Source organism: Tyto alba, unplaced genomic scaffold (assembly GCF_018691265.1).
Source record: "Tyto alba isolate M040663 unplaced genomic scaffold, T.alba_DEE_v4.0 Super-Scaffold_1, whole genome shotgun sequence".
Taxonomy (NCBI): Eukaryota; Metazoa; Chordata; class Aves; order Strigiformes; family Tytonidae; genus Tyto; species Tyto alba.
Genome location: NW_024881261.1, coordinates 31,117,953 through 31,135,923, shown reverse-complemented (window position 1 = coordinate 31,135,923; position 17,971 = coordinate 31,117,953). Strand labels below are relative to the sequence as shown.

General features: G+C 37.5%; 1 protein-coding gene across 4 annotated transcripts in view; it reads left to right on the top strand.

The window, feature by feature from the left end:
- The window catches only part of BMPR1A (bone morphogenetic protein receptor type 1A), an 83,953-nt gene that overhangs the window by 50,188 nt on the left and 15,794 nt on the right, over positions 1-17,971 (top strand). For 3 of the 4 annotated variants that reach the window (XM_042786959.1, XM_032994099.2, XM_032994098.2), the window contains exon 3: positions 8,867-9,074. In XM_042786959.1, the coding sequence (XP_042642893.1) occupies positions 9,008-9,074 (67 nt within the window). In that variant the 5' untranslated portion in view covers positions 8,867-9,007. Of the gene's footprint in view, positions 1-4,285; positions 4,390-8,866; positions 9,075-17,971 lie in introns of those variants that run through there. The other variant, XM_032994100.2, reaches the window with a different exon arrangement.

Genomic DNA, 17,971 nt, shown 5'->3' with positions numbered 1-17,971 from the left:
TGAATTAATTTGGACAGCAGTTATCTTATGGGTAACAGGACAGAAACATATGCCCGTATGTTGACAGTTTCAAGTATTTTGAGGGCAAGCAGTTTACCTCTTGTGAAATGCTCTTCTGTTGGCCTTTTTAAATGCTAGATCACATGTCACTTGCTTTGCAAGGGACACCATAGTGTCCCGGTCAGATACCAGAGGGAAAGGATTTGCAGTTACATAAGTGGGCAGCAGCAATTCCCATGTTTAAGGCATCACTACTAACAGTTTGCAGTGGGTTGGTTTGTATTTTTGGCTGGGGATTGTGCTGATAAATAATGCTTTCTGTCTTCAGTAATTTGAAACTCCATCTTCCAGGGATAAATTAGAAAAAGGAAGGGAGGGTTAAGGTCTCCTTCCCATTACTCTTTCCTAGAACTTTACATATTCTCTGCTCTATTTGGAAAGTATATCCTTTAATAACTAAAATCAGACCCGCGATGTGTGATGAGTGAAAGCTCCGTGAATATCATTATCAAATTGACTCTTTTGGCCTTGGTAATTACTAATCTATGCAATCGGGTATTTCTGAGCCTTGTCAGCCTTGCTTGTTTAGCATTTTACTTATTTTAATTGTTTTTTACAAGTCTTGAATAGGAAAAGAGGATTTAAAGAGAAAATCGGGAAAAAAAAAAAAAAAAAAAAAAAAAAGAAACCCAACCCCGTGTTTATTCGTAAGGGGTAGAGGTCTTCTAGAGGGGAGCTGGCTTGCAGAGGGGGAAGACAGTATTCTTATGCTAATCCACGCTCTGGATAAGGAGCAAAGCAGCCGTGCAAACAATGGAAGTGGAGCCAGAAAGTCTGCTCTGCAGTCTAGCACGCCTTGAAAAGCATGTCAGGCCGGGCGCCTAGGGCTGCTCAGGGGAGGGGCCCGAGCGGAGGGGAGAGCTCCAACTTACTTTATGGAGCTGGCAGCTAGCCATAAGACTTGGAAAAACCTTATTACCTAGAAAACAAGAATTAAGCGTGGAAGTGAGGGGAAGGGGGAGAGAAGTAGTTGCAGTCTATTTTTCATGTTAAGAAAAAACAAACCTCAAAGAACCCCGTTGAATTGTCTCAGCTTCCTTGCTGCTATTTTCTTCTTTGGGCCAAAACTGAAATTCAAGCGATCTGTTTTTTAAATAGTAACCGTTTTTTCTAAACAGTGTTCTCCATGAGAGATGTAGATTTTAGCAACGTGCCCCTACTCAGAAATTGGCTTACACTACCCTCGTGTGGGCAAAATGCTCAGATCGGGAAGTGTGCTGGAAGCTGGAGCCGCGGGCTGGCCGAAGGACGGCCGTGGGGGCTTTTGAGTTTCTGCTCCTCCTCTTGTAGGAGAAACCCGTGTCAGTGACACCGGGGAGAAAGCGTGGCCTTGTATAGCATGCTTTGTTACTGATTAAATTCAGTAACCGGAAAAAGAGGCTGTTTTACTTGGGCATCACGAAATAAAAAATATGCTCTTCGTGAGTCCCAGAATTTGCATAATCACCTTTGCTTTGGAGGCAAAAAGTAGTTGTGAATTTCTTTTTCTAGACTGGACAAAGGTTATAGGTGTACCAGGAACATGCTAAGACCGTCGGATCTAAGTATAGTAAAAGCTTACCCTGTCAGTTTTATAGTTGGGGGATGTCTTGGACATAGATTAATGAACAATTGTCCTTTGAATCATGAAAAAAATTGTGTAAGGTTGTGAAAATGTTCATTAGTCTTTATATTGCTGAAAGGGATGTTGCACTTGAGAAACCTTCCTATGAAAGCATTTGCACTTTTAAAGGCACTGGTCCTGATTTTAGGGCCTGTTGTTCACTTTTTAAAAAGTGAAACTAATATATTCAGGATTGAGGCCCGGCTTTTTTTCTTTCTCAGCCGAGGTCCATCATTTGTATAAAATAACTGTAATTCAGAGCCAAAATATGTGATAGGCCTTGTAGGCGGTATAGTATGACCATAATAATTTCAGTAGTGGCATGTGACATTCGTAACAATTCTAATGACTATCTCTTGCTGTTTAGTGAGCAAAAGGCTTTCTTTAACTTTTTTGTGAACAAAATTTTAAAGGTTTAGGTTACATTCCCAGTTTGGATTTGTTATATTTAGAGATGGAATGTATTACATGTGGAGACTTTTCTCCTCATTCACATTGACTGGTATGACAGTAAGGAGCTAGCAAAAATGATAAATAGATAATAAAAACATTTAAGAATGATAGCTTATGGGCAGAATAGCAGAAGTTGATGTCATTTATGGTGGATGGAGCATGGGTGTTCGTTTGCCAATTGTCTTGAGGGCAGAAGCTCTCAACCAGCTACTCCCCAAAGTGATGGAGTTGAAACAGGGGAAATGGGTCAAGATGAATAAAAATTGTGTAGTGAAATCCTATTTGAATATGCACAAATAAGAGAATGTGTCATGTTTGAAACACACTAGGATATGTCTGAGTACCAGATGGCACTGGGAAAATAATTTTACTGAATTTCATTACTGTTAATTTAATGGCAGAAACTTTGTAGCAGTTAGTTAATTGGATTCCAGAGTAACAGTAAGATGGGCATTCAGGAGTCCATGAGTGGCGTCCCCAATTACCTAATTGTGCTGGGCATGGTAAAAAGCAGCTAGGCTTTAATTTCTTCATGGTTAACAGCTTTGTTTATGAAACAGACAGATATATCATAATTTAGTAGTTCGGCTTGTAAATTCTGCAGTAATGTACACGCATTTGATATTTGCAAGTAGCATGAAATCTTCCTTTCATAGGATTTCTGGTAGAGTACCCAAGGTGGATTTTGGTGACCTTTCTTCCAGCTGCTCAAAATGAAGAAGCCCTTTTTCAGACTCTGAACTCTCGTGCTGCAGAAAGCAGTTAGGGGCTCGTGTTTTTTAATGAACAAATCCACCACAGCAGTATGTGCATTATAAACACATGGTTATAAAGGTCCTCCAAATAGAACTCAGATATGTTTTTCATTTCAGTCTTTTGAGAAGTGTATAATACGCGCACACACACAAGCATGCTTCATTTAACATTTCAGATTTTGTAGCAGTTTCTAGTGGGAGAAAGAACACTGAAATGATTCACGCAATCTCTTGGCTTTTGAATATATGCTGTCACTAATAGTTTTAAATAGTTCTAATGCAATACGCAGTTTAATGGAATTATTTTTATGAGCTTGCACAGATAGTGCAAACACAGTCTTATTTGAAGTAGTTTTTGTTGATGGCCTTGCAACCAACCAGCTTGCAATAGCCAGCAGTTGTCTTCGTAAACTGTATGATTTCTCCATAAATTTTGGTGGTGGATTTACCCCTTGTTTTTAACTTAGCATATTTGACAGCATTTAGCATAGGTAGTTCAGCTGTTTCAGTATGACTCTTTTCTACAGTTTGTATAGGCATGCCTTGCAATAAAACAATAGAAATATGTTTAAAAAGTAGGATTGTACAAGTATTGGACAGAATTACACAGTATAGAATCTGAAACTTTTATTTAAACTTCGTTCTTGTTGCGGAATTAGTTAAACTTATTCTAAGTAGTCAAATTTAAGTTAACTATAGCTGGTTTTGTATTATGAATCACAAAATGGAGTTGTAAGAGTTCTCCTGGATGAGAGCCTGTTCCTGTCCTGTCACCTGAAGCTACATGAGATAGTGGCCTTTGTATACTAAAGACTAATTAAGATTTTTGGTCTGTATTTAGTTTGAAAGTCTGCCCTAGAACATTCTAAGCAGTGGTTAGGAATTGTCTTCTAATTTCTGATCTAAATAAATTTCAGTGGCTAATCCATACCTAGTTGTTGAACCAATAATTTTCTTCAGGTTGAATAGCTGTCTTTGCTTGTGTTTATTCCTATGTTACATTTTCAAAGAGTAATCATTTCCCTGCCAACTTTCACTGTATTAATATTTTTCTTTTCTTTTTGTTTCCATTCATGGGGCTGTCCTATTCTCCAGGTAGTGTTATCAGTCCTTCCAGGCATGCATTGAATTTATCATTCATGTTATCTCTGCACTGTCCATGTTTTACCATTTCCCCTGGGAAATCCTAGAGTTGTGTTGTTTCTTTCTCCCAGCAACATCACATGAATGTCTCTGACGTTCTGTAATCAGTTAGCATACTGAGCCCTCAGATGTTGCTATCTCCTATGCATGAACTCAGGAGTGCTTCCTCTGAAGCAGAAATTCTTCAGAGTTCCCAATATACGTAACTTTACCAATTTCATGCTGGTTTATTTCATTCCATTTCTGTTATTTCAGGTCTTCATCACATCCAAATCTTCCTTCATAAAAACAATACTCAACTGAATTGACAGTTCAGGTTTGTCAGCAAGGTTTAGCAAAGTTTTACTTGTTGTGCTTAGTTCATTAATGAAAAGGGTAAGTATTCTTCGATCAACCTGATTCAAGATTCAAGGTAATTGAATGTCATTTGAAACACACTAGTAATCTTTGTTCTTGAAGCTACTTGTCATCTGCCTTGTAGTGAATTCTTTACTGTTCTTACAGTCTTTCTTTTCTTCATCCAAATTAACAATTTTCTTTGTGGCACGGTATCAGGCTTTTTTGAGCTCCAAAAGTTGTTGCATACTGACTTAGACTGTCAGTCCAATATTTCTCTGGCATTCTGTTCTACCTCGAAGTTGTATCCAAAACCGTACATGTGATTGAGGTAACATGGTTACAGTTACCTAAGTCACTTCTTGCCCCCATTACACATAGAAGAAATATTTAATATCTTCCAGTTCTGCTATGGCAAATACATTTACTTGCTGTTATATGTACTGCTGCAAATGTTTTGAAACATCCTGTCTGTTGAAATTGGTTAAATATTCTAACTCTTGTGAAGTCTGAGATCTGACATTTCTTTTTTCATGTGTTCCCCTTTTACAATACTGTCTTTGTTATGTTCAGCACTATCATTCTTTATGAAAATTTGGGACAGTGCAGCTCATATGGTTTGGGGATCATGCTGTTAAATATATTAGAATCACATCTAAAGAACAGTTATTACTGAACTCCCTGCTTTCAGAATTGTTTTGGACCGCATGACAAATCTTGCACACTCTGTATGATTCCAAATATACAAAGCTAGAGCGTGGGGCTAGGCTGCCGTGATAGTGCCATGAATCCACAGCTGAATTCCAGTTCAGAAAAAAACCCACACAGTTTTAATAACAAAAGCATTTTCTTCAATAAACTATTTTAGGAAGGATAATAAATTGCACTGTAGACAAATTGGGTGTTACAATTGATGAATAAATTACTTTCTAACAGATTATGTCTGAACACTTTTTCATGGCTACAATAGAAGAAAAAAAAAATGATGACTTTGAAATCAACTGATTAGCTTATAGGTTTGAATTTCTTCACCATCACTCTATTGCTAGCATGGCATTCCAGGTGTTAATTGGTGCTTTAAGACATTTGAAATAGTCATTTAGTTGTGTCATTCTACACTGTTAATATCAGGCAGGTTTTGGAGAAATTCCAGCTGTTGCTCGCTTTGGATAGTGTGTTTGAACAGGGCTGCCAGTCTTCCTCCTTAATGGCAATCCAGGAAAGGCTCAGAAAAGGTGCAGCCTCTTCAGTTTTGTCAAAAGTATTTTTTGTTGTTGTGGTTTGTTTTGTTTTTAGTGAAAGATATTCTCATATGAAGGTCATAACTGTGTTGTTTTGGGGTGTGGCATTTGTTAGAAGCCCTAGAAGAACTAGTCTGTTTTTGAAAACTTTTTGAAGTTGTTAAACTACATAGCTATATATTGGAGTGCCAGGTGATTTTAAGAACTAAATGTTTTCAAACAGTTTCCGTTTCTGTCAAAGAGCAACATAGGCTGTTAGAGAACTAATTGCCTTAGTTTAACTCAGAAATATACATAAGAAAAAGGAGGAACAGTTCAAATAATGGATTAAAAAATGCGTGAAATCTTCTGATAGCTGTGGCAGGAAAGCTCTGCTGAATTAACTCATCCACATCATGGTTTTGATGCAGCTTTGTTGCTTCTGTAGTGTGGGCGGTAGAATAGGACATGTGCCCACACTGCAGTTCACATAGTTCATATTGAGACGTTTTATTGTAAATAGCTAGTTTTTCATCAGTGCCCTAAGCTCACTGGCCCAACGGTGAAACCTTGCCACGAGTGCTGTGGGTGCAGCCAGTCTCACCAGTGCTTGATGGCCCGGGCCGTGCAGCCAGCTGAGGGCCACACGGGGCTAAGGGCGAACTCGGCACTGACGCTAGAAGCAGCAGCAGGATAACGCATGAAGGAATATTAAGGCATCATATGTGCATTTCAGGGGCAGAGAAGGGAACTGCAACCCTGCTGGGTTTTACTTGCAATTTTTGAGGTAGTCTTTTAAATGCTGATAAGCATTTTTAAATTAGAATAATTTTAAAATGAGGAATTATAACAGAACTTGGTCTCAGTGCCATTTTATTATGTGTTTTAGATACATTTTTATACATATTTACATTTTAGTATATATCTGTAAAAAGTGAAATATTAATGAAATGAATATTCAGGTACAAAATACTGGCTCTAAGTGGAGGGCGTTATATTCTTGAATGGGCTTGGGCAACATTTTTGAAAGCTACCTTAGATTGTTTCACTGAACAAAAATCCCCATAAAATTGGAAGTGAATTGCATGAAAATGTTTTCTTTTTCCTATTTCTTCTCGATTTTTTGGTAATATATTGTGTAGTCCAGTGGTAAATACACGTTACATGTTAAGTTCCTGTGCCAGTGTGCTCTCTTACCTTATGGAACTTGGGAGCGTGATCACCAGTTTTTGGAAAGTGTAAAACACTCCTCCCCTTGAAATGTGAAGGAGTGAGAATATGTAGCCCTTACTGAAACTTGCATGAAGACAGACAGAAACGATTTTTAAATATACTTTAAACAGACTATTAGTGGGGGTTTATCCTTGGTGGACTGCAGAAGTTCAACTGTAAAGAAAGCCTTTATTGTTTTACTACATACAAGCTGCGGGCAGTTTTCACCTTCCATGTGTCTTACCGAGGATTGAAGTTCATTGCAGTTGAAGCACAGAATAAAGCAATAATACTTACAGACGGGTTGCTGGCCTGATGTTCTTGTCACTAGAAGGATGTTCCCCATTAGCTGTCAGAACTGGCCCTGTTTCTTTTGAGTAGGAAATGCTAAAGAGGGTGGATATTTTTGTTACCATACTGCTTTTACCTCTGCATGGCCAGGAAGTTTATTTTGAAGTCGCTAGCGCTTAGGACATCCCCAAAGTTCCGAGTCCCCCCCGCCGTCCCCGGGCAGGAATCATGGCAAACGCCGGGCCCGCGGGGCGTTCGGGGTGCTCGCCCGTGGCCGGGAGCAGCCGGGCCCAGCGCTCGCCCCGGCTTCCTCTGGGGCGGCGGCGCTTTGTCGCTTCGTTGGGGGGAAGTCAGAGATGTGTGAAAAGTAGGGCAGGGGTCGGGGCGGCCTGCCTCAGCCCCCCCGAAATTGGAAGCGATGGACACCTCCCGGCTCTGCCGCTAATTTGCTTCCATGTTAAATGCCTCCGAAGCACTAATTAAAAGGAAAAGTTCTTGGGTCTCACCGACAGACAGATTGAGTTATTGATGGTGGAAGCGGCCACCAGCAGTAATTGCAGCCCATCCCTGAACGAACGCCAGTTTGGGCATTCATGAGCTGCGCCAGGCTGACAGGGGTCAGGGGGGTCAAGCCCACCGAAACAAGAGGCCAAGGAAAGGCAAAATCAGTCCTCTGTTTGTCTTTGTGCAACATCGCTTTTGTTGCGATTAACTGTTTAGGTGTTCGAACTGCTTTTTAGTCCTTTGAGGCCCTATTATGCTTCCCTTGTGAATTGCTGTAGAAAGTTCATTAAGCAGAACATGGCCACAACTACTGCAATCTGAAAAAGTAACTTCTTATTCCGTTTGGCTGTCTTAGCTATGTGTTCATCCACTGGATGAGTAGAATTTATTTTATTTTTGGAACAAATGGTGTGTGTGTGTGTGTAGTAGCATAATTTTTCAGGAGGGATTAATCTGTGCAAAACTTGGGAATCCAGAAGGATATCAGGGTTTTGAATTAGAGTTAGCAGAGATTAATAGTAAATGTTGATTGGTGTTGTAAACTGAGCTAACTTTCTTTTCTCCAGCAAACACTACATAATGTAATAGTCTACAGGAAGAGGGACTGAAATGTAGTTGATGCTAAGTGAGAAATTAATTTGTTCGTTCAAATATTAAATGAGATTGTATTGTGGGTTTTTTTTTTAAATGTAGTACTATTCTAGAAGAGAAAAGTAACATCTTAATTAGGTAACTAAACTATTTTAATACACATTTAGCTTTCATTCAACAGAGAGGCTGGGTTTTTATTGTAATAAAGCTTCTCTGCAAGCATTTTTCAGCTGGGTGGCTCAACATGGTATTACTTTTTCCCCACAGTATTATGGAAAGTCATCACTGAGTTTCATTTTTAAGAAAAAAAGAAGCTATAAATTTAATTTGTGTAAAGAAAATAGTTTTCAAACAGATTTATGTGTTTATCTGTTGCATCCTACCTATGATAGCTGTATGTGAGTCTAAAATACATGGCTGTGACTAGTGAGTTAACATATCTAATAGGTTTGATAGGAATGTAAAAACGTTCCTGTGGGTTGTTAGCAAAAATGTGTGTTTCAGAAGAACCCTGCTGTTCACTTGGATAGTAAATATGGTTAATGTTTTCAGTTATTAATCTTAATAAACATAGGCATTTTAAATTATTTTTTGGAGCCACATGGTTATGATCAGTGTGATGAAAAGTCTTGAAGGTTTTTTTCTTGTTTCAGAAATGTGAGGAATTTTTTAACATTTTGTTTTACTGTGTCTTTCAGGAAACGAAGTTGGAAAAGTTACAAAAGCATCTTTGCAGTCAAACACCAAATCTTGTATTAGGCTTCACTGGAAAGACTAAGCTTAACAGTTGTCAAGCAGAAGGGCCAGTTGCCTTGCACAGGAAGGATTAAAAGTGAACAATGAGTCGACTGAGAGTTTATGAGCGATTACTTGGAGCCTATCTGCTTATCGTTCTCCATGTTCAAGGTAAATATGTACTACTTGAAATAAGTTTATATTTTTCATCTGTAACTGAGTCGTGTATTCTAGTTGTTGGGGTAGGTTTTTTTTTTTCATTTGGGGTTTATTTTTTGGGGAGTTTTTTGTTCTTTTGCAAGTAGTTGGCTTATCTGCCTGACATGACATATAGACCCCTAAAAAGAAGGACACTATAGTGGTCATGTGTTGTTGTAGCATGGATTATAGATTAGGTCTATTTTAGCAAATGCTTAGAGACAATACCAGAAATGGATACTACACTGTGGAACAAGTTATGAGAGCAGCAGAATTGAACATTTGACTTCCTAAATTTCAGTTTCCTACATGTGTGCATCTTTGATCCCTTTAAACTTGACCCACTGAAGAAATCACTGTGCAGTTCCCCATGCCTTCTGATGCTCTTAGCAGCCACGAGATAGTGTGGCATATCTCATCTAAACACACTTGTTACACCTGCTTGATGGACTGAGGTGAGGCTATGGGATGTTTACAGTAGTCTGGTATTTAGTTAGTGAAGATACTCATTTAGATATCTGTTATCAAAAACTTCTGGAAATCCAGTTATCGTTAGGACTTTAACTCCTCTGTCAAATTGGGTTGAATTAAAAAGTATTGGAACCGACCAATAGGACTGTCTCGTGCTCTAACAGGAATTGAAGCTTAAGTATAAAGATTATAACTAGTTTGTGGGAAAATCCATTTTACTATTATTTCCTTACTCCTTATTAGCAACTGTAACTGGCAGATCTAATTCTGTAATTGCTTGTCATTCAGAGAAGTGTCAGAATAGTAGAACAGTACCTGACCTGTTAGTGGTATTGCATTCTCATGTTTGGGACGTAACAGTAGTGCTCTGCATGTCCATCAAGTATGTGCATCCATAGTTGGTCTCTGTGTAATATCTCTTGTCCTCCCAGCTGCATACCTCTCACATACTTGGGTTGAGTACACGGAGCCTTCCATATGCTTTGAGGGAAATAGGCAAGACTAATTTGGTACTGCTGTTTTAATACTTGGAATGTAAAGGGTTTTATATTCTCTTTCCATACCTGTATCAGTTACTGCTTAGTGCTTGATTTTATTTTGAGATATACTTTGAGCTATTTACTTTCATGAATAACAATTCAATGAACCCATTAAAATGGGGAGAGGAAGAAGCCTGGTAAGTACCCAAATTACAATCCTTATGTTCTGTTTCTGGTGTGTACCTGCAGTATTAGATTAAAGGATTTACTAGGGCTGTCTTGATAAAGACTATGCTTGATACATAGCCTGACAACTGATTTTTAAGAGCAGACTTACATTAAATGTAAGCCCCTTCCAAGCCACTTGATCCTGCCTCTTCCCATGTGCTGGTATTTATCCTCTTGTAAGTAAGTGCCAAGGTGTGTTAAGGAACTGCTGCAGCTTCTCATCTGGGTGATGGGAGTCAGAGCACAAGACTGTACCCTTAAACATAACGCAAACCTTTATTAAGCAGTAAATACAAATTGCACTGAAGATATTTAACCTGGAATTGACCAGGGATGAGCTGTCAGCTACACTTAAGACCTGAATTAAATGAATAGTGCGTAAACTCTTTCAAGTACCATCCCACACACACATTCACAGCTAAGCTTTTATGTAACAGAAGTCCTGCCTCTGCATCTGTGCAGAATTGCAGTTTGTTAAAGGTATTTAAAACTGCCATTCTTCCTCTGGAGTTTCCTGTGGAGTTCAGTCCAGGGGGCTACCATGAGGGCACTGAAAGTTTCTGTATCATTGAGTACAGCCTACAGAATTGTAAAGACTTTTCTTCCAAAACTGGACAAGTGTTCCTGTAGAACTGCCAAACTATTTGAGCACTTTGATCTTCTTTAGCCTGCAGGGGCTCAGCATAGTGTCTCCTAACTTCTAGTTGTGTGCTTTAAGCACCGATGTTTGGCTTGATTCACAAAACAAACAGAAATTCAGGATTTTTCTATCTTTGTTACATTAGTTAAGTTGGGAGAGGGAAATTCTGAAGGCCAGTTCCTCTTCCTGTTGCTGTCATACAGTTTTTAATTGGCAAGAAATAGCTCAATCTATTTAGACAGAAATAGCCTATTTTGGGTATAGCTGAAATTTATAGTACAGATTTACAAATATTTACAGGTAGCTAAAAGGTGATTAGATTGGTAACTGGCACAAATCACAATTAAGGAGATCTTGGTGAGAAATTAGGAAAGGAAATTTTCACTGTGAATGTGGTTAAGTGTTAGAACAGTCTGCCTGGAGAGGTTGTGCAATATCCATCCTTAGAGATAGTCAAAACTGTACCAGAATGACTCTGAACAACCTGGTCTAACTTAGAATTTGGTCCTGCTTTCACCAGGTGGTGGTACTAGGTGACTTCTAGAGGTCTCTTCCCCTCTAAAATACTCTCAGGCGTAGCATTTTGAAGTGGAGCTTGTTCTACTAGTATTCAAGCAGTTTTGCTGCTTCTTGCAGAAGATACAGCTTCTTCCCTTGAAGAGGTTGGGAGGGATATGCACTTTTTTTTTTTTTTTGCGTTAGTCAATATTCAGCATTTTACTCAAAAGCAATAGCAACTGAAGGAACAAACTTTTTTCTCTCCAGATACAAATAGAAATAATAATACAAGGTCTTATGTCTTATCTAAGATACAGATCCGATAATGACTTAAAATTTAATTACATTAACTCCTTCCATGATCACATTTATTAATAATACTTAAATAACTAATAATCACCATAGCTAAATTAAGTTTAAAGACACTATAAATCTTTTTTTTTCAGCTTCTAAAGAAGAAATTGCCTTGTCTTAGTAATATTTCCAACTTAAAAATCAATACTAAGTGAGTTCTGAAAGCCATGGGAAAGTTGAGCTTGCTGAAATGTTGGCTCTTTGATGCAAATTGCCTAAGGGCTCGTCTTCAAACATGAAATATGCTTGGTTTCTAGAGGTGTTGAGTATAAAAACATGCAAGTCTCTCTGCTTATCCCTAGATTCATGGAGGAGTTGTGCTTTAGGGGGAGGAAATAATAAAGTTGATAGTCATCAAGTAGTTGAAATTTTTCCAGGAAAGAGGAAATCTAAAGTGGGAAAAGTATTTTCAACAAGGAAAATGTATGCAGGATGTTACAAAAATGCATCATAAACGGACCAGTAGAGGTGGAGAAAACACATTACGAGGATTTGAAGAGAATTAGTGTGATTTACAGAAAAGTGAGGGAAAGGCAGAGAAACACCCAGCATGTGTACTTCCAGTGACTGGTACCCAGCTTAATGGTTTGTTCCCTCACTTGTTTTGGAGGCTTCTTCAAAATGGTAGGAATTTCAGGGCTTACCAAGACCTGAGAGAGTGATAATAGCAAGTGTGTCTGTATACGTGCGTGTATATATACACACCAGATTCCTTAATAGGTAACATTAAAAAACAAGTGGCTGCACACGTTGATGAATGTGAAAATATTCTTCCAACAATAGCAGAAAACAGAGGCAATACCTGAACAGCTGCTGTTTCTCAAGTCGGTACTTGACTATGGAGCAGGGGGACACAGTGGTTACCCTTCGGACTGTATCGTCTTTATAGCTTATGTGACTTTTTCACTTACCTTGAGAAATAATCAAAAATAAGCCTGAGTAGCAGATGGCTAGACTTAATAACAGCCTGTTCAAGAAACACATTTTTGTAATTCTTTTCTCACTGTGGAAGGCCTTTGCAATATCTTTAGACCTGTGACTTGCTCTGCATCTTCATCCACCTACTTTTGCTTATCTAAGGCAAGAGGTTATCATCTTCAGTTGTAGTTGAGGGCTGTGGTAAATATGCTTTTGTCCTTCTGTTAGTGCAGGTTTTTAGTTCAGACAACCCGTTTTACTTCTGACTAGAGTTCATTGTTTTTATAATGAATTGGTGAGAATAACTAATCAATATATGTGACAGAGTAGATAAAGACCTTTATGTAAATACATTCTCCTTAATTTTGTACTTCTTCACTGTCCATTTGCTGTGTGTTGTAATTTTAGATAGGTGGTTCATCACACTTTTGTGCGTTCTTCAGACGCACCACAGAAGACCAGTATTTTAATCCTTGTAAATTAGTTGACGAAAAATGTATTAATAGCATTCAATATATATGAAGAAAGGTTATTAAAAGTTAAATCTTAAAATAATTAGTGTTAATTTTAAATATTAAAATGGACATATTAAAGTTGCCATTGTCCATTAGTGAACTGCAAAAAAATCTGTTGAGATTTTATTTCACTGTGATACTTAGTTTTAGTCAAAGATTTGATATTGAAAATGTTTTTGTTTTGTTTTTGTTTTTACTTTTCTGTAATTTCATTTCAGGTGAAATAGTTGTTGAATTTAAACATATAAACTAATCTGAAATAAAATATGCTAAAATCTGCAAAAGGAACTTAGTGTTGTCAGAATCTGATCTATTTCTTGAAGACAGTGTAGTTCTGTCTACCAGTGATTTCTTCAATTGATGGCTACATCTGTCTTGAAAACGTGGGCAGCAAACATGTACTGTTAAATGTATGTCTGTTTAAAGTTACTTTAATGGATTATTAAAATTATATGTTTGTTTATTATAATTCCACATTTAGTTTTAGGTAACTTTATACTTTAAAAGTCTGTTTAAATTAGAATGCAGTTTAATTTTTCTTTTTTTAAGTAAAATACATGTAAAATTTTCTTGGCTCTGGCTTCTGTATTGATTACATAAGAACCAGGAGTAGTCTTCCCTGGAAAGGGAAATGGGAGCAGAGGCTGGGGGTTGCTGGTTGGGAAGGTAGGGGGGCAGAGACTGCCTGTGTGTTGAGCCACTGGCGTAGCTCTTGGGAGAGCTGGAGGGTGGTAGAGAAAGATTTTTAAACAAGTAGTCTGGGAATGTGCTGTGATTTTTAGGAACCAGTTCTGCTAGATGGAGCTACCTCTAACATGCCTGGTCTTTGGAGATCACAGCCTTGATATATAAAAAAGCACTATAAGGAGAATTAGGGTTAAAATGACAGACATAGAGATCATAGAAGCGGTTAAGGTATTTTATTTGCACTCATGTTTTTTTCTGATTTTTTTTAAAATTGTGCTTCATCAAAATGTACTAGTATTTTACTCAAGTTGTATCAGTTATACCAAGGTTTAATTCACACTGCAGTACCTGTAAAATCATTATGAAAGCTTGTGATAGTAAGAAAGGTGAAATGTCCTTTTTGGAGTGGATGATTTTGCAGTATCTGCATCCTAAAGCAAGAAGTAGTTTTAAACTACCACATAAAAATTTTCAAGATGTCTTTTTCATAAGGAAGGTGTATCTAACATAAAGAGCTTTGCTACAACGTGGATCTTTTATGAAAAGAGCCCAGTGTGGTCAAGCCCTGAGTGTTAGCTAGCCCCAGTGAACAGCTTTAGCACCAGCAGGAAAGCAGGTGAAGGTGGTCTTCTGACAAAGATTGTTTTTATTTAAATATTTAATTTATTGGAGTTTACAAGCTTGAATCAGAATAGCTATGAAGAAATGCTGATAGTACTGTAGTTCTGCTAGGATAAATCCCTTTTAAGGATAATGTACTGTGGAGTAAAAATGTTTTCATGTGGAACATCTGTGTTACGAATTCAGAAAGCTATTGAACAACTTGAATGATGTAGGCTACTAGTTCTAGCATTGCAACTTTACTTGTGAAAGTAGAGTGATACAGTTAAGTAAGAAATTACAGTAATAATTTGACTTTTGTATTTGTCTTCTTTCACTTACTGCTCTCTGTCTGCATTTCTCAATAAAGCTGGGTTTTTCTGAGTTACACAAATCCTTACTTGAATCAAAAGACTCAGCTTTTAGTGGTTAATAACAATTGTCACGCATAGTACCTTTTAAAGATTATCAATATTAATATTAGTATTTGAAGCCATGCTTTCAAGTAAACTTACATATCTAACCTAGTGGGATTTTTAATATACTGTGCTGTTTTAAAATACATTTTATAGTCTAACTAATTTTCTGTGATTGGAAGTAGTAGTTCTTTGAATAATTTACATTTTTTGATCGAGGGCTGGATATGATACATTGGCAGGCATTGTTCTTTTTTATTTAAAAAAAAAGTTTAAACAGAAAGCTATTTAAATGTCTTCTTCTCTGTAGCAGTTGCTCACACTTCTAGAAATTCAGAATTACTACAATATGTGTGAGACAGTTTTGGGATGGGGCAGAGCAAATGATGAACTGGGAACTTGAAGCCCCATCAGTTTATTCCTCTTTATTGTTTTACACTGTGGTTACGTAAGAAGAGAATGTGCCAGCTCACCATGACTTTGATATTTCAATGGATGTTGGTAAGTTTTTGAAATGTGGTAAAATACACATTACAGAGCAGTTCGTGTGTTTAAAGGTATATGATATTATCATTCTTAAGACTGGACAAACAGACTGAAACTGATCTGGGATCTCGAACAAATCCTCCAGTGTGTGACAGTTCATTTGCTGATAATGTATGTTATTTTGCCTCACCAGCCACATGCAGTTTACAGGTAGAGGGTAGGAAATAATGGAAAAAGAAGCTTTGCTGTGCCCGAAATTTCTGGATACTGTATTTCATTGCAAACTTTTCTCATTGGAATCTGTGTGTATTAATGCATAGCACTTAGACCTTTGAAGGTTAGGTAAGATTTGTGTGTGTGTTTCTTAGCTGCACCAAAGAGCTGCCAATTGCATGTGTCATGGAAAAGAAGCCATTAATTACATCATCAAGTAGTGTAGTGTGGTAAGATCCCTAAAAAGTGATCCTCCCTTCCCCAGAAGGAAGATAAAGCAGTGTGAATGTGTGGGAGGTGCTCTGAGGGTCGGAGTTAAGGAAAGAGTACTGATGGAAGAAAGTGAGGTGGTTCCTGAAGGACCATGTCATTTAGGCATATCCTTCATTCACTCTTGTTGGTTACCCAGTGTCGCTTAACCAGGAAACAAAGCAATGATACATCTTGTGACCCCATTCATATCTTGGTCTGCCCTCTTACTATCTCAGGTGAATGGAAGACCAGTAATTGTCCGCATTCTGATTCCCTTCCCTTAAAGACCTGGCGTCTTTAAGATAGGCACTATTTTTTCTTGAAATGCTGAGGACGAATTGTAGTACTGCAGTAAAGGATATAGTTAGGAATAATATCTAGGCAGGAGGCTATGAAAAATTACCTTCTGAAGTGATCCCAAACAGTCTCAATATTTTCCTTTTTCTTCTTTCCTTGGATGCTCAATTAAACTCCTGTTTAATAAAAGTTCTCTTTACTTAAAATCTTACGGAGTAATTTTCACTTAGGAAGTGAAAATGCAGGAGTGAAATGATTTCCCTCCACCTTCTTTGTGCAATTCAAATATTACCTGTAAGATGAAAACAGGCTACCATGGAGTATTGTTTCTCTTTCACATTACAAAGACAATGAAATTGTAGTCTGGTTTTGCTTTGAATAAAAATCTTTGCCTATATAAACTGTACAGAAGATGAATACGATTTTTTTTTTTTTTAAATACAGTTATCTATTTTGGATTTTATTTGGAATATGTTCTTCATAAATCTTGTTATACAATCCATAATAATAAAGTAAGAGGAAAAATGTATTTAATTTCACTTTTAGTATAAAAGGTTGGTATACTTGTAGTCATGCTCCAGTGTTAATTTGCAAAGAATAATACTTCTTTGAAAGATCCCAGACCTGCATAGAAATGTTAGGGTTTTCTCTTCTGAGCTAGGAGAAGCCATGCTTTAAGGGTTCCTTCATGTCTCTTCTAACTAATCAAAAAAATGCTGCATTCAGTGCTCAGGGTAGGAAGATGAATGAGTGACTGTGTAACATGGATCATAAAGTATTCAGGCTTCTAACATAAGGAATGTCCTTGAAGATAAAGGAGTTTTTATAACATTAATTAGGAAAGATATCTTAGCAGTTCAACAAAATTAGAAGGAAAGGCAGTATTTGTACATATGCAATGGCTTTTCCTTTAAATATTAGGTAGAATTACCTGTTCTCTGAGCAGGTAAAGATCTCTTAAATGTGAGTATGGAATGTTGTGTAGTATCTGTAGCACAGTATTAAAATGAGCTTTCAGTTTATGCTGGGAAGAAATCTGTAGAAAGAGGACAGAGGTAAGAGCTGCTATCTCATACATGCAGAATTCCTTTTGGTTAAATCAGAAATACCTATTGCACAGGTAAACTCTGTGTTATTCTAGCACTGGACCTTCTTGTTAACAGTCTGTACCTATCAGGGAATATTTACCTCGGGCATTACTGAAGCACTGTTCGGAAACTATATTTCCAATAATACATAGCTAAGTGATTTGAAGGTTTTGGTAGATGGTGCTGTACATTTAGGATATAGTCATAGCTGTACCTGAAAAAGGCACAGTTTCATTACTTTGAGGGAAATTGATGAATCAGAACAGTGCACTGGGTGTGCTGTATTAACCAGGTAAGGAAATCACTAGTCTGCTTTTTTCATAACAGTAAGAACAAATTTTACAAATACTTAATCATGCAGTGGATGTTACAATAGAGTGATACAGAGGATGGTATCTGCACAGTTTTTAATCAAGTTTTTTCTGCCCATCTTCCAAGCAAGGTACAACATGAGACTAATGTTCAGTGGGTGTGACAAGACACAATAATCTGTTAAAAGAGACTATGAGTTTCCTGGTCACAGTACCTTTTTTTTTTTTTTTTAATTATTATTCTTAGATAAATTGATGGTTTTATTGTGACTAAAATCTTTTTGAGAGGTACCGAGGTACCTCCACTTCGTAAATTATAACTGAAATTGTAAAAGCTTCTGTGAATCCTAACTGGCGTTGTTTTGAGTCCTTTCTCATAACGCTTAACTGGCACTTCTATGAGTCCTATCTTGCACA